The following is a 14,665-nucleotide window of genomic DNA, read 5'->3' as shown; positions in this document are numbered from 1 at the left end:
AGTCACGTGATATGCGCAAATGGCTTTATGGGCTTGAAAGAGACATTAGTACGCCTCGAGAGGTACGTCGCGACGTTACCTTTATTATTCTCCGCAAGATTGAGTTTAATGGCATTTGTTTGCTTTGGGGCTATGGATGACTAGCATTTTGTACAGCGCCTGACATGTGCTGGTTAAGAAGAGAGTAGGCTACATTTTGCATTGCCATAGTTGTGAGTTACTTGTTGAGCTTAGGTGACAACATCACCTAGGGTGACGACTACTAGATAATGCTTGGAAGCGGAATAGTGGTGTGATTATATGGGTGACAGGATGGGTGGAAATGCAGCTGTGAACGGCCTCAGTAGTGATCTATTCACGTTTGACATCCAAAACAAAACAACGGAACGACGACATGACTGTTATCGATCAAATCCAGCTAGGATTGAGGGCAGTGTACGTACTGGACTTTGATAGAGACGTCTATCCTTTTGACTGATCAATATTAGGACGTGGATCCGGCAGAGCTGTCGAGACTCGTCCCTGAACCCGCGCAGTGTTGAGGGAGCTGTGAATGGAGTCTGGAACTGCATTTTGAACTGGGTTGTCGATCCAGTCATCAGCTGTATTACACAGCCGCAGGCAATGCATACTCAATATGGGGGAATGAGGGGCTCCTCGGTGTCCCATACCATGAGGATAGCTGGGAACGCGCCGCTTCTTTTTGATAACTCAATGCAAGTCGGCGCAAGGCGAAGGGCAGCACTTCCTTCAACGTGATTGCTGTGAATGAGGCAGCAAGCCTGACTGGACCTGGACTCTGGCCCATGCTTCCCTGGTTTGAACCGCGAGCAATTCTGCTGGTTGGAACCCATCAGGAACTGCGGCCCCTCGCCTTGTTGCCATGATGACAACCCTTTTCAAAGCCAGCTTTCGATATCCTTTTTCACACAGCTCGGGCTCAATTCTTTATAGATGTCATGTTCACCGACCCGCAGCGGATGGAACTAATACGACCCGGCACTTGAACCCTTCAGTATCAACTGCGAGTTGGACTCGATGAAATCGGTCCTCTGCAAGCAGTGTGCGCGCTGCCGTGCAACTTGTAGTTGCGTATGTGTTGTTTTCCTACATGTTAATCGTATGCCAGCCGTCTAGACGGCGGTGGGCATGCTCGGAAATGCTTATGACTTACCGGCGATTCTGCAGTGGTACGTCGTTTTTTTGATGTCGACGAAGAAACTCCTCAGTGGAGAGTTCTATAACTCACAGCTTTACACGGCCGAGTCCCTAGACGCCAGTGTTCGCCAGACCATGACCACAGTTTCCAGCTACAAACCGTCGAGTCCTCCGCAAGACCGGTTCTCTAATTTTCCCTGACATGCCTGAGGCCAAAGGTCAACGTGATTCCCGGCAGAGGTCCTGTATCATCACAGACATTGCTGCTGCGGTGTATGCTCTCGTTTCGGACCTGCTTGGCGACACATCTCTCATTTCTCAAGTGATTGAGCAGATGGTCAAACGTCATCGCGATATGACAGAGAATTTCATTGTCGAATGTCAAAACATTACAGCCTCCGACCAGTGCAGCGGATATCGACGAATCTCGAGCGTCTGACACTCATCTGAAACTGGCACTTGGTGCTCTTGCGGAGTAAGACTTTCGAAGATCACATACAGCAATCATCCGACTTCCTGTCAAAATGTGCCGAAATGAGAATAACACTATCCCCTCAAAAAACATTTATTGCATTCCCATCAGTTCAGCTATTGGGCCAAAATGTGTCATCTTTAGGCATGACTGCCGCAGAAGACAAGCTTAAAGCAATTGCGGGCTTCAAATTCTCAATCACATTATCCAATCTTGACACCTACATTGGTTTTACAGGCTGGATGCGGCGTCCCGTATTACTCGGCCATTGTCCAACCTTTACAGGATTGCAAAACATGGTTGCTGAGTCGCGGCCCTACAAAGGGTAAGGCCCGGAAGTACTACACTGAACGAACACCGCTGGACGACATCACAAACAACGAAAGAGAAAGCTTTGGTTCCTTGCAAAGCCATTTGAAAAGTCCATGCATGCTTGTTCATCAAGATCCGGATTTACCACTGTACAGTGACATAGACTCCTCCAAGAAACAAGGTCACGGAGCTATGATTTTTCACGTCAAATTCGATATTCCGACGGAATCATGCTTCAATCCAACATGTCCACCACCAGAAGCGGTTTTACCAATTATGTTTCTTAGTCGCGCATTGACAGCATCTGAGAAGAATTACTGGCCAACGGAGCTTGAGGTCTCAGGTCTTGTCTGGGTTCTGCGGAAGATCCGCTACATGGTTGAGGCGTGCAAAGTAGGGGTGTATTTCTACACTGACCATTCTGCTACTGTGGATATCGCTCGACAAACAAGCTTGTCAACTTCATCGACAGCGCGTGGAGTTTATCAATGAGCCCTTTGAGAACCTATTGTCCAGGCGCCTCCTTCCAAATATTTTGTAGGCGTCTGGGAGTTGTTGATCAGCTGCATCGGGATGTAAGACGACTCGACGAGTACCATTCGCAGAGTCTTCGTTTTCAGGTTCGAACGACCTTGTCGTCCAGAAGAAATGGAATTTGAACTTCTAAGAGATCGTGATTGGCTTTTACAACGCATGGAAAGGTCTTACTGGAATGGACAATATTTCATCATGATCAAAGAAGAAAAGATGAACAATATATTGTTCTCGACGTCCCGATAAACTGCCACAGAAATCCCGTCCAGGTAATCCTGCCGTCGTCCACTTAGAGTTAACTAATATCAAAGAAAACTAAGTTCCAAGAAGTCATGGCTCCTATAACTTCGCTGTTTTTCATCTTATCTGTTTTCTAGTTATCTATTATAGCCGGCCAAGCGCGACTTCTTTTATACCCATCGAGAGTTTTGCCAGCCATGTTTGTTGGCTTCTCCTCCCACAAATATCTATACAATTAGAGGACACCTGGATGTACATTGCCCACAGTATCAACCAGCTGTCCTTTCTCAAAGAGTTCGAGAACTCGTCCCCTCAGATGGTGAAAGTTTCTATGCCAGCGAGAGCAGGGCCGCAGGGAGTACCGCTAATATGCGGCCGTATACAGAGGTCAACAGCGGTCATTTTCGGCGTTGATCTCACAGGTCCTCACATTCCATATGGGATTCCTTCGTCCTTTTTCTGTGTATATCTTTTCCGTCTTTGAACAATCAGATTTTTGCGAGTCTCTTTACATTATCGGCACCTGTATCATCAGGATCTTCGCTCAGGTATTTATTCGTTTATAGTGACAATCACTTCGCCCTTCCTGGTCCCGCGCGACCATGGAAATCGCTCCTCCGGAGGCGGACACAGTGAGATCAAACAAGACATACGCATTGCAGCACGAGAGAGACACTCAAGATACAATGGATGCGCAAACAGTTCCGCGGTCAATTCCTGGCAATGAAAGCAGCAACAATTATCCGAATACCATTCCCCAAGATGCCGAACCGCAGCCGTCTCTCGATGCAACTACAGAACAGGTTTGGGTACAGCGTGCCCTCGCCGAAATGACCGACATGCTCCTCCTCCTACGTCCCGATGGCACAGTTCTTTACGCTTCGCCCTCCTGCAAGTGGATTACCGGATACGAGTCGAAGCAGATCGAACGTGACGCCCTATCCCGCTTCATTCACGATGACGACAAGCCTGTCTTCACCTGTCAACTCGAAGAGTGCATCGCCACGGCCCGTCCGCTCCGGTGCCATTTCCGCTTCTACAAGCCGAATAATACCTTTTGCGTCATAGAAGCGCACGGTCATCCACATGTCAAAGACGAGAATAATACCTGCAACGGTGTCTTCCTAGTCTGCCGGCCGTATCCCACCAGGAGCTCGGCGCTACTCGATTCCTTACTCGAACACAAGATCGAAAACATCCGGCTAAATCAGCGCATCTCACAACTCAGGGCGGAAGAGGAGGAAGATTCAAATGCAGGTCGACAGGCGTACCTCAAGCAAAACTCGGGATCCTCTGCCCTGCGCCAGAACTTGCCTCCATTCGCATCTTACGATGCGACCGGCTCAGGCGAGGAGAACGAGTCGTCCGATACGGTCAACACCGATGATGGAGAACCGGGGTCGCTTCTTGAAAGCACTACGCGACAGGCACAAGACATGGCCCACATCGACGGAATTGAGATGATGACAGGACTGCGTTACCGCGAGGGCGAGCGGTCTCATGGTCTCAGCACGGGCATGCGCCAAGGCTGTCTCGTCCATTGCGATATTGATATAGCCACGATTGAGCAGCAAGCTCAGAGCGCACAGGAGATCGACCGAAGGAAAAGATTGAAGGGAGAGTATCTGTGTACAGACTGCGGGACCTCTGATTCCCCGGAATGGAGAAAGGGACCGGACGGACCAAAGACCTTGTGTAATGCCTGCGGTTGTAAGTTGCCCCAACTCTACCCCTGTTGTTGCTCGACTGAAACTGACTGCTGTCTTCAATAGTACGCTGGGCCAAGAAAGAGAAGAAACGTCAGGAATCAAACTGAATAGCAACTCTGGACTATATCGGCGCGTATCATCGAGTTTCTATACTCCCTTTCCGCGAAGAGATACCCTTGCGTTTCTTTCACCGGTTAGCATATGCGGCGAACCTGAGCGCCATCTCGTTGGCTTTGAGACATAGATCAGCCTTACTCCCATTCGTGTGACAGGAGGTAGTATGAGTCTCGGGTTTATGGATCGTATCTCTGTTTACGCTGAATGACTACGATCAAACTAAACTACAGCATCGATACCCGTCGCGATTCTTCTCATTATCTAAGAAAATGAGGGCGGCGCCTCCTCAATGGCACATTGATGACTCGCAACCAGCTCAATCAACAGAACTTTGATCGAAAGCATGAACGTACACAGGGGAATAGAGCAGCAATCAACAAATTTGGTCAAAATCCACACTCAACAGCCGGTCGCACACATCCTATACACACTTCAACACGATCAAAATGCGATGTCACGTTTTGGCGGCCTTCTTGGGAGGCGGAGGGAAATACATCTGAGGCTGAGACTGGGCTGTTGCCCCAGTCTGAGCGTATTGCCCTGATGCGAGAGTCTCCGCCGACGACTCCTGCTGCATCGAGTGGCGGGGATTTGAACCACCGAGATATTCCCGAAGAGGTAGGTCGGATGAACTGTCTCCTCCTAATCGGTTGAAGGCAAGGCTACGGGGTGTCATAGCAGGCATGCCCTGTGGTGGATAAGCTGGGCTCATCGGAATCATCGCGGGAGACTTGAGAACGGCTTCTTCATATTCCTTCCAGGTTCTCTTCTCTTCCGCCTTCTCTAATCGTTCCGCGCGCTCCTCCGGAGTCAGAACGCAGGAATGGATACTCAGAACGAACTCGACAAAATAGAGGACGCTGTTTCTTCCGTTAACCGCAGCCTTGAGGGTTGACTCGCAGGGGACATGGTACTCACATGATTATTATTGTGAACGCAAATAGGGCCTTCGACTGACGACAGTAATTGATATTGTCCTTATTCGCAGCGACGGTGCACTTCTTCGTGATGTACCACGGCGCACCAGGCTGCGGGTGCGCGGGATCCGACATATCTGGGCCGGCCTGGTACCGAGCAGAAACGATGTATACTGCAACAAGACCCCCGTGGACAATAACCGACACGGGCGGATAGAACAGGCGAAGGAAGTGTATAGGGACTTTGGTGATCAGGAAAAATGTGCTTAAAACACCAAGTACTAGATTGTAATCGGTGATGCTGCAGCCCCAGGCAGCGTCAGCGGCATTCTTCTCCGGTTTCAGGATTAAACGAACAAGAACGCTGGAGAAGAGAAAGAAGCAGAGCGAAAGGCAAGAGACAAGAAAACGTACAATTCGCTCCAGACCGTAGGCACCTTATAAGGCCGATAGTTGGCAGCCGCATACAACTGCTCATCGGGGGAACTGTTGAAGCCGTTGTCTGCGCCATCCTGCCACAGCTTCGTCCGGTATAGATTGTGAGAAGCGATTCCAGTGAGTGTAAGGATAACAATGGTAAACGGCAGCTCGGCAGCCATCAAGTACAGAAGTACTTTGTGATAGCGATGATTCCGTGGGAAATACATGGCGACCGAAACCGAAATCTTCGGATAACTCAGGAAACGGCCAATCTGAAAAGTCAAGTATGAAAGAGTTAGGCCTCGTCTTTATCGAATGTGTCGTCGAAAATAACAGTCCACTGGCGGCCAGACCGGCTGGCTGGGCGTTCAGTTCACTCGCATTGAAGGAACCAAACCACTGAACCAGAGGAGGAAGTCAAACAAGCAACAATCACAGAAAACAACTCCTAAGACCAGCCGGACACACGGTGTAGATATGAACAGAGCAAGAAGCACCGTTAGACTAACTACGGAGTACCTAGGGGGTCAAATATGGCCTACAGCGCACTCTTGTCGTCCATGGTGCCCTGTAAGCAGATAGCAGACCTGAAGAGGGGCACCAACCGCATCAACAATAAGCCAGGAAAGTCGAGGATCAAGACATGCAAAAGGTTCCTGTTGATGCATCTGGCCAATGCTGGCGGGTTTGAAAGCGCCAGCACAGGCACGACGCCCGGGATCTATCGCCAATGAGGCTGCAGAACACGCACATTGGCTGCCCGCCATCACACGCTAGTCCGTGTGACGAGGAGATCAATCTGCATGGCTAAGCGGGTGGCCTTAGTAGTAGTCTAGTAGACCTGAGGAGATGTGCTCAGAGCTAGTTGACCAAGTCAATGAGTTGCGAAATAGCTGGTAGGTCTGTCGAAGAGCGAAGCGCCAACGGAAGGAAGATCACTCGGTGTCTGTGATGGTGTATGCAGCATAGTCTAATTCTCATTATTCATTTTCATCATGCTATTTGGCATGACTAATGCAAACAAGCATTCGTACTCATACCTACAGTATCTCATTGCAAAGTAAACGGATCTAAGACTGTCACTTGAACCATATGAGGGATAAGGAGGAATAGTGATGGAAAATGATTCCAGTGTGACACGCTGGCAAACGTCATACCACTCATCCATCATCAGAGGTGTACTCAATCTAGACTGATCGTACAATGTTGTTTTAACAACGTCTCCGAGGTCAAAGCCTAAGATAGTCTACGCGGATAATTCAAAAGATACAGATACTTGACGTCAAAACCAGTAGGTCGAACATCCGAATGCAGACCCCCCGACTATTGTGGTGCCACCGATTCCACCGTTCACCACACGCACCAAGCATCCTCGTCTCTCAGTCTCAGCGCGTGCCTTTTATTGCGCGGCTTCAACCCCTGTCACCTCACCAGTCTGTTCCGGGTGCGATCCGACGCCAGATGGATTACGCATCAACTAGGAAGGCCTCTGTGCCGCATCTGGTGCGCACGGCGGCAGAGCCCCGACAGAACCGCATGTATACTGTCCGGCTCTCACATATCGACGAGGTCAATCCTACTGTGCGACTGATACAGCTAACAATTCCCCCTCATGTGCAGAGCCTGGAGGGGCAGGAAGAGCGAGCTGATGGAGAGGTATCCTGTCTCGCAACTATGTTTTTTGTATATAACTAACGGCATCAGTCTGATCAACCACAACCACTCACGTTCCTACCGGGCCAGTGGGTAGACGTGCATATACCTGGCCTCGCCGATGCGGGGGGTTACAGCATCACCTCCACGCCGGCAGATGCTCAGGTGCTTCCCTCGCCAGGGCCTCCCGTGGAGTCGCCCATGGACGAAGAAACGGGCCTGCCGCCGATGGACCCGCGAGGCAGAGCACCGTACGTGGAACTAGCCGTGCAGCACGCCCCGTCCAATCCAGCCAGCGCATGGCTCTGGAGACCCAAGGACGAGATCCAGGGACAGGAACTGAGCATCCGCATCGGGGGCAGTTTCGTCTGGCCCCCATCGGGAATTAACCTCGATGAAACCAAGAAGGTGCTCTTCATTGCAGGCGGAGTGGGTATCAAGTATGCCCTCCTAGAAGTCACGAATTCACACATCTGGAAGCGTTTGCTAATCATCGCCCAGCCCTCTGATCTCCATTCTCTCGCATCTGAACAACAACGACGACGAAACAGCTCTACACCAGCAGCACTCCGACATCCACTTCTTCTACTCCACCAAGATCCCCCGGTCTGCAGTCCCGTCCCTCCCTGAGAAAAGCCCCCAGGCGTATCTGGACCGAATCCTCTTCCTCTCGCGGCTTCGCGAGATCATTCGCTGCCAGTCAGAGTCGGGCCGTCTGCGAATCTCTTTACGGCTCTTCCTCACTAATCTCCACGATGACTTCGCGCCACTTCTGTCCGAACCGCAGCAGGATTTGACTATTTATGCACGAAGACAGCAGCCCGATGATCTGCGGCAGGCGCTCCAGGGACCTGATGGTGTCATTAGGCCTGAGGAGACGGTCTGCTATATATGTGCGCCTCCCAAGATGACAGATGAAGTTGCGAGTACTCTTCGAGGTTTGCTGGGAGATGGTAAGGAGCGGGTATTGTTCGAAAAATGGTGGTGATCCAGTTTTTTTCATTCGTAAGATGTGGGAGAGTGTATTGAGGCAAGGCATGCTAGCGCTGCAACAATCGCAAATGTTCTAGATAAATGCTGCTGCAGACTGAGATCCCTGGTCCTCTGCTCAATGATGAGACAATTCAGACCCATGCTAACCGGCCTTCTCAACTCAATATATAAGGTACAAAGACTGCAGGAAAAAAGCGCCCGAGATAGCAAGATGTAAACCATAGACAGCGTATCCATGCCGGGATATCAAGGTATTGAGTGTCGATACGCGTGATTGCGAAGTTGCTTCGAAGCCACATTAAAGAACATTCCCTGGCAGAAGCGGCGAGTCAATAAAGGGCGATTGACACATGTGCAAGGACTCAGAACGCTCAATGATGTTCGTCAGGTCCTTTCACTGCGCCTCCGTCGATGATCATCATCTCGTCGATCTTGGCCTCTACTTGGCCGTATTCAAGTCGCTTGTACGTCACAACACGCCCTGGGTTCATGTCAAAATCATAGAAACGAACGCGACGGACATAGCCACCATAACCTCCGTAGCCTCCAAAACCAGCACCGCCTCCGTAGCACATCCAGAGAGACGGCTTCTGATCTCGGCCTTTGTTAAGCATGCAGTAATCATTAACATGATCGCTAGTAATAGGTTAGCAAACAGCACACAGGTCACTCCCGAGTATCAAAAAGGGTACTTACTGCCCGCAGCTCACGAACAAGATTCCTTCCTCTTCTAGAGCGTCTTTGAAACCAGAGTTAAACCCTGGTGCGGTGGGAGCCTCCGACCAATTTCCTCTATAGTAATTCGAGGAGTCACGGTATTCTGGAAGCGGAATATGAATAAAAGCCATGTTCATGTGCATGTGACTGTATTCATGGTGTTTTGTTTTGAGGCTTTGCGCTGTGTTTTTGAACCACCGAATCTGGCTCGGCTTGATCCAATCGTAGCCTCGGAACTGACGTTCATCAGGAGAGTAGGAGTGAGAGTCGAGCAGGTACAGAGTCAAAGCCGAGTGCGCGGTCGTCCCACGACCGAGAACTTCGACAATATAGTTTCCGACCCCGTCCACATCTTCAGGGCCGGCGGTCGACAAGGAGTAAGGGAGATCTTCAAGTATGGTCATAAGCTGTTCTCGACTAAGGTTGCCTTCGTCGTCGTGATTGCCGAATATGGCTGCGTAAGGTATCTTGCGGTCGACAAGTAACTTGACAGACTTGAAGAGCGCACTCTGAGCATCTCTCGAAGTTTCACCGTTGACTTGGTCACCGCTCAAGACAACGAAATCGGGCTTCTCCTCATCGAGAAGTCTTTCCACAAACTCCAGGGTCCGAGGATCCGCTTCACATTTGTGACCGGGCACGGGCTCTACCGGAACTGGGTCTCGACACACGCCAAGCCCAGTGCTCAGATGAAGGTCTGCTAGTTGCATGATTTTGAATTTCCCATTCTCATTAATGCGTGGAGTGGGCTTCTTGGTCTTTGGCGGGTCTCCCCTTCGAATACTGATGCGGGCCTCCAACTCCTCCGTCTTGCTATCCAGCAGCAGCGGAGTATCTTTCACCTCCCAGCCCACACGTGGATCAACCGCGTCCGCACCGAACAAGACATCGATCGAGGTGATCGCTTTCTGCGAGTCACTCGCATGGCGCTTGGCCGTCCGTTTCAGCCAGATGCCACCTGGCCTCTGCTCCCATTCAATTTTCTCTCCATGTGGGTCATTCGAGGATTGCGGTGTCAGTCGGCTTATCTTCAAGTCGATCACCACCTTGTCAGATGCGAGCAGTTCCTCTTCCTTCTTCCGTTGGAACTGTACGTAAGCACTGGATGTCCACCCCAAGCGCAGATATAGGTCCTTTTCAATTCTAGACCATGCCTTCGAGTCAACTTTGCAACTGGAAAAAATGCTGAGAGAAGAGCATGTAACCACGGTCACATCGGTAACGACGTAGCCAGCATAATGCGTGGGAAGGTGGCCATGGATGGACGCCGGTAGCACACGGAATTTATTATCTAGAATTACCACAAGGAGCAATGCAATTGCGGCGATGATAGCGAGCTGCACGCCCGTCCGAACCTATTATCATTGAGAACGTTAGCAGCGGAATCATGAAATAACCGACTTTCAACGAGTAGATAATCCATACAAGTCGGCGAGTCATGTTAATGAAAGGAGCCCCTGGAGATCTTCGAGCGGATGGTAAGTAGCTGGACGCTCAAGCATGATGGGGCACACGAGACTATAAGATGAAAGCAGGCCACACCATGGACAAGATCTGATTATCGTCAGTCCATCTCAAGGGGGCCAAATCTGGGGATGGAAGAGTCGATTGTCCGAGCCCCCGTATTTGTAGCACCAGGAAACTCGAGACTGGAAGGCGGTCACATGTGAACTAAAGTTTAGTATTACCTCTTGATTATCGGCTTCGAAGTCCCTGATCCGCGGGCCCTCCTTGATCTAAGCCTATTTGAGACTGCCTCGATAAAGCCCTCCTGGTTGGCGAGCCATAGTTGTCTCAGCACTTGTCCGATGAAATCTCAGATAGGATCCTCGTCTAATCCAACCTTCTATATAGCTTATCTTCCTCTATATATGTATAGATATCATCCGGAGGATATTTCCCCTTGTCTAATGAAGATCCCAAACCAGTCGAAGAAATCCAACGTCTCCCGAATCTATACAGCGTCGGTGGAATCATCTCAATTGCCTTGCTCATGCACCTTTTTCAATCCTTCTTCAGCCACTTTCTTCAATGATACCTTCCCGCTCAGAATGTCTTTTGTAGTGTCCAGGATCGTCTCCCAACTTTCGAACGTGGTGAACGGCATTCCTTCCCGCTCGCAGTAGGTCACCAGATCTGAATTGTGATCAGTAGCGTACTCGAAGATCGAAGGTCCAGGGGAGTTCTGGCTTACCATGGCCCTTTTTAGCAAAGAGAAGGTCAGTCTCTGCAGCAGCAGACAGATCGGAGACACCATCTCCAGCATAGAGCAAAGTGGGCCGCTTGTCTTCCGGCAATGCGGCGTACGGCTTGATCTCCAAGGATTTGTCATGTCCGAAATGACTATCGAAGGTGCAAGTTAGGTTCCAAAAGCAATACAACAGGACTCTTCGATATTCTCACCTGTCGTCGTGGTACTTGATTTTCCAACCGCCTGCGGTGTTGATGTCCTTGCCGTCGCGGCTCTCCACGTCGTTGGAAACAATGTGCAAATGGCTTCGAGGCTTGTGTCCCAGCAATGACTCGAACAAGGCACTAATGATGGGCTTCATCCCCGACGACAATACCACAATTGGAACATTGTTTTCCTCGGCCCAGTAGTAGAACTCGATAAAGTGGGGGTCAAGTTTCATGTTCTCCTGGAGGATCTCGATGCACTTGTCGAAAGGCGTTTTGACGCTGTCCAACATATCGCGGAAGGCATCACTGTAAAAAATCGAAGAAGTCAGCGGACGTCTTCTCTCGGAACAATGCCTTTCACTTGCACATACCGGAAGCTAGCTCTGCCATGGAGCACATCGTAATTCCCTTGGCGACGTTTTTCTCGTCCGTATCCGAGATTGTCGGTCTGAATATATCAGCCTGAGACGCCAGATCAGGTTTCAGGCCAGAAGTTTACCAGAAAATCATTGCCTGAGATTAACAGCGGACAATTAGCCTCTGATCGTATAGTTTACAGCCAGGTGTGCTTACTATCTGCCAGTGTAATGGTCCCATCAAAATCAGTGAAGAAGATGATTTTGGGATTGGTCTTCATATAAGGGAGTTCGGTGGAACCCATGGTGACAATAGGTAGCCCTTGAGTACGATGAAAGGCTGAATACAGACAGAATTATGGTAAGATGCTAGTTCAGTGATGCAGATGATGTCAATGGAGACCCACTGGATAGGGGAAGTTAAAGGCACGAATTGGCTGGTAATTGAGTGCAGGGCTAAAGAATCCTAGGTTGATTAGAATGACAGATGGCCCAAAGGATTGAGAACAGGAATCAGAGAAGTGAAAGAAAGATAGTGTCCCATGAATCATCCCGCGGGGGTGATCAACAGTTATCTTACTCCGTACTGCCCCGCGAATCGGTCAGAAAGCAACTAAACTCGATTTGATCTGACCTCTTTACTTTGCCTGCTTCACCGTTTGCACTTAAGTACCTTAAGGTACTGGTGAAAGAATTTCGCATCGTCATTGGGTGGTTTTTCGATGCTCTTCTGGGCCGATCAATGCGGGGGCACCGGTCTGGGACGATGGAAATCCCCCAGTCCCCACGCGCCCCTGTTTTGGATAAGTGGACAGAGATAGAGAAGTGCCGATAGCGACAAGTCCGATAACCGTCAAAAAGTTTTGATTCTGGCCATTGCCAAATCCCCCATCGCAACTGAACAGCGGTTTTTCTCGACATTTACTGATTCTTCTTGATCCCCTCTTATATCAGCAAGCATTGTTGGATGGCTCGTCTTTTTCAATCTCTGCGCCGAGCCTTGGGGCTGACTCCCTCTAAGCCCGTTCCAAAATTTTCGGGGTCAATTGACACGAACTTTTCTTACTTTAGAGGTACAGATCATTTCAAATAGTCAATGCCTCTTGTGCCTGTGTATGCTGATCAATGTCATGTTAGAGGGGGATAGGGTCGTTGTTCATGGCAAAACTCCATCGTTAACGAAGCCCCTTCGAAGAGGGCAGAAGACCGATGTGCGACGAGGAGTACTGGAACACGATAGCATCATTGGTCAGCGAGTACGAGATCTTGTGAAGGCGCACAAGGGTAGGTCCATCTATGCTTGACCACAAGGAATCTATAACTGAATCCCCGTCGCAATGCAGGCCCTGACTACCGACTCAGCCTTCCGACCCTCGACGAATATGTCTCCATGACACCGCGACTGGTCACACCAGTATGAGATCAATCGCCATTGCTGTCTAGTCCAGACTCCTACTCACAAACGTCCCAGTAGATCTATTCCGCAGATGCCAACTTGATTGTCTCCCTCCTCGATATCCACGTCACTCCCCCAGCAGAAGGATCCCAGGAACAGCCACCGTTGGAAATCCTCGAGTCCGGCACGGGTCATGGCTCCCTAACTCTACACCTCGCGCGCGCGATCCAGGCAGCCAACTCAGTTCCGCCTCGTCTCCCACCAAAGTCTCAGATCCAATACCTGCAGGGACGACCGATCCGCCCCGGAACCGACGCGGAAAAGGCAGACCCCAAATCAACCGGCAACACCGCCCAAGAATTACCAGACGGATTCGTCGAGCAGCAAACTGAGCAACAACAATGGGACGCCTGGCGCGCCCACCGACGAGCCATCATCCACACCGTAGACGTCTCCCCCAAATTCTCCGCCCACGCCGAGAAGATCGTCCGCGGGTTCCGCCGCGGAATCTACGCCGGTAATGTCGACTTCTACGTCGGCCACGTGGAGAACTGGATCGCAGAGCAGAAGAAGGCCCGCGCGTCGAGATCCCTCCTCTCGAGCAGCCCCACAGTTGAGCCGTTCCTCTCCTACGCTATCCTCGACATGCCCTCCGCGCACCTGCGCATCCCCCACGTCGCCCCCATCCTGAAACGAGACGGCATCCTGGTCGTGTTCATGCCAAGCGTGACCCAGGTCGGTGACTGCGTGGACCTCATCCGGCGGCAAAAGCTCCCCTTCATCCTTGAGAAGGTTGTGGAGCTCGGCTCCGGCATCAGCAGTGGTCGGCTCTGGGATGTGCGGTTTGCCGTGAAGAAGTCGCGTGCGGACCCGTCCTCGTGGACTGAGGCCGCGGACTCGGCGGAGACCGAGGAAGACTCTTCTGACGCTGCCGTAGAAAGTGTACCTGCTGCTCCTGAAGAAGCTGCAAGGCAAGAGGATAGCGTGCTGGTCTGCCGGCCTAAAGTCGGGACCCGGATCGTGGGCGGAGGTTTCGTCGGCGTGTGGAGAAGGATAGAAGATTCATCGAAGGAGTAGCCTGTTTTCCCTGTTTCTGGATGAGGGACATGTGAGGATACCCATTTGTGACGGATATTGCATTCCATCCCCATTATCCTCCTGCATTGTACAATACACAGTTGGAAATGTATACTATCTTCATTCCTTACTTGTTTGTAGGTCGTAGGCGGTACAATATCGTCAACTCATTCAGGGAATCTCTCACTTATCGC

General features: G+C 50.6%; 6 protein-coding genes across 6 annotated transcripts, besides 2 other annotated features; 3 read left to right on the top strand and 3 right to left on the bottom strand.

The window, feature by feature from the left end:
• Positions 1–1,620: 1,620 nt before the first annotated feature.
• Positions 1,621–1,881: a mobile genetic element.
• Positions 1,880–2,401: a mobile genetic element.
• Positions 2,402–3,318: 917 nt separating this feature from the next.
• Positions 3,319–4,532, top strand: NFIA_103630 (GATA transcription factor LreB; the record flags this gene model as incomplete). Its single annotated transcript, XM_001266771.1, has 2 exons — positions 3,319–4,426; positions 4,489–4,532. 2 exons carry the CDS (start codon positions 3,319–3,321, stop codon positions 4,530–4,532), a joined length of 1,152 nt encoding a protein of 383 aa, XP_001266772.1.
• Positions 4,533–4,996: 464 nt separating this feature from the next.
• On the bottom strand, positions 4,997–6,106 carry NFIA_103620 (uncharacterized protein; the record flags this gene model as incomplete). The annotated part of the gene is made up of 3 exons (XM_001266770.1): positions 4,997–5,402; positions 5,461–5,760; positions 5,874–6,106. The coding sequence occupies 3 exons, from the start codon at positions 6,104–6,106 to the stop codon at positions 4,997–4,999; spliced, it is 939 nt and encodes a 312-aa protein (XP_001266771.1).
• Positions 6,107–7,187: 1,081 nt separating this feature from the next.
• On the top strand, positions 7,188–8,520 carry NFIA_103610 (FAD-dependent oxidoreductase; the record flags this gene model as incomplete). Its single annotated transcript, XM_001266769.1, has 3 exons — positions 7,188–7,535; positions 7,584–7,972; positions 8,034–8,520. 3 exons carry the CDS (start codon positions 7,188–7,190, stop codon positions 8,518–8,520), a joined length of 1,224 nt encoding a protein of 407 aa, XP_001266770.1.
• A 376-nt stretch (positions 8,521–8,896) lies between these two features.
• Positions 8,897–10,682, bottom strand: NFIA_103600 (metallophosphoesterase family protein; the record flags this gene model as incomplete). Its single annotated transcript, XM_001266768.1, has 3 exons — positions 8,897–9,161; positions 9,222–10,597; positions 10,668–10,682. 3 exons carry the CDS (start codon positions 10,680–10,682, stop codon positions 8,897–8,899), a joined length of 1,656 nt encoding a protein of 551 aa, XP_001266769.1.
• Positions 10,683–11,220: 538 nt separating this feature from the next.
• NFIA_103590 (putative Phosphoserine phosphatase) lies at positions 11,221–12,303 on the bottom strand (the record flags this gene model as incomplete). The annotated part of the gene is made up of 5 exons (XM_001266767.1): positions 11,221–11,378; positions 11,437–11,585; positions 11,646–11,948; positions 12,014–12,050; positions 12,216–12,303. The coding sequence occupies 5 exons, from the start codon at positions 12,301–12,303 to the stop codon at positions 11,221–11,223; spliced, it is 735 nt and encodes a 244-aa protein (XP_001266768.1).
• Positions 12,304–12,965: 662 nt separating this feature from the next.
• NFIA_103580 (tRNA (adenine-N(1)-)-methyltransferase) lies at positions 12,966–14,471 on the top strand (the record flags this gene model as incomplete). Its single annotated transcript, XM_001266766.1, has 4 exons — positions 12,966–13,071; positions 13,136–13,282; positions 13,342–13,412; positions 13,473–14,471. The coding sequence occupies 4 exons, from the start codon at positions 12,966–12,968 to the stop codon at positions 14,469–14,471; spliced, it is 1,323 nt and encodes a 440-aa protein (XP_001266767.1).
• Positions 14,472–14,665: the final 194 nt, after the last annotated feature.

Source organism: Aspergillus fischeri, genomic scaffold, assembly GCF_000149645.3.
Source record: "Aspergillus fischeri NRRL 181 1099437636245 genomic scaffold, whole genome shotgun sequence".
NCBI classification, from domain to species: domain Eukaryota; kingdom Fungi; phylum Ascomycota; class Eurotiomycetes; order Eurotiales; family Aspergillaceae; genus Aspergillus; species Aspergillus fischeri.
This window is presented reverse-complemented; position numbering and strand designations above follow the sequence as displayed.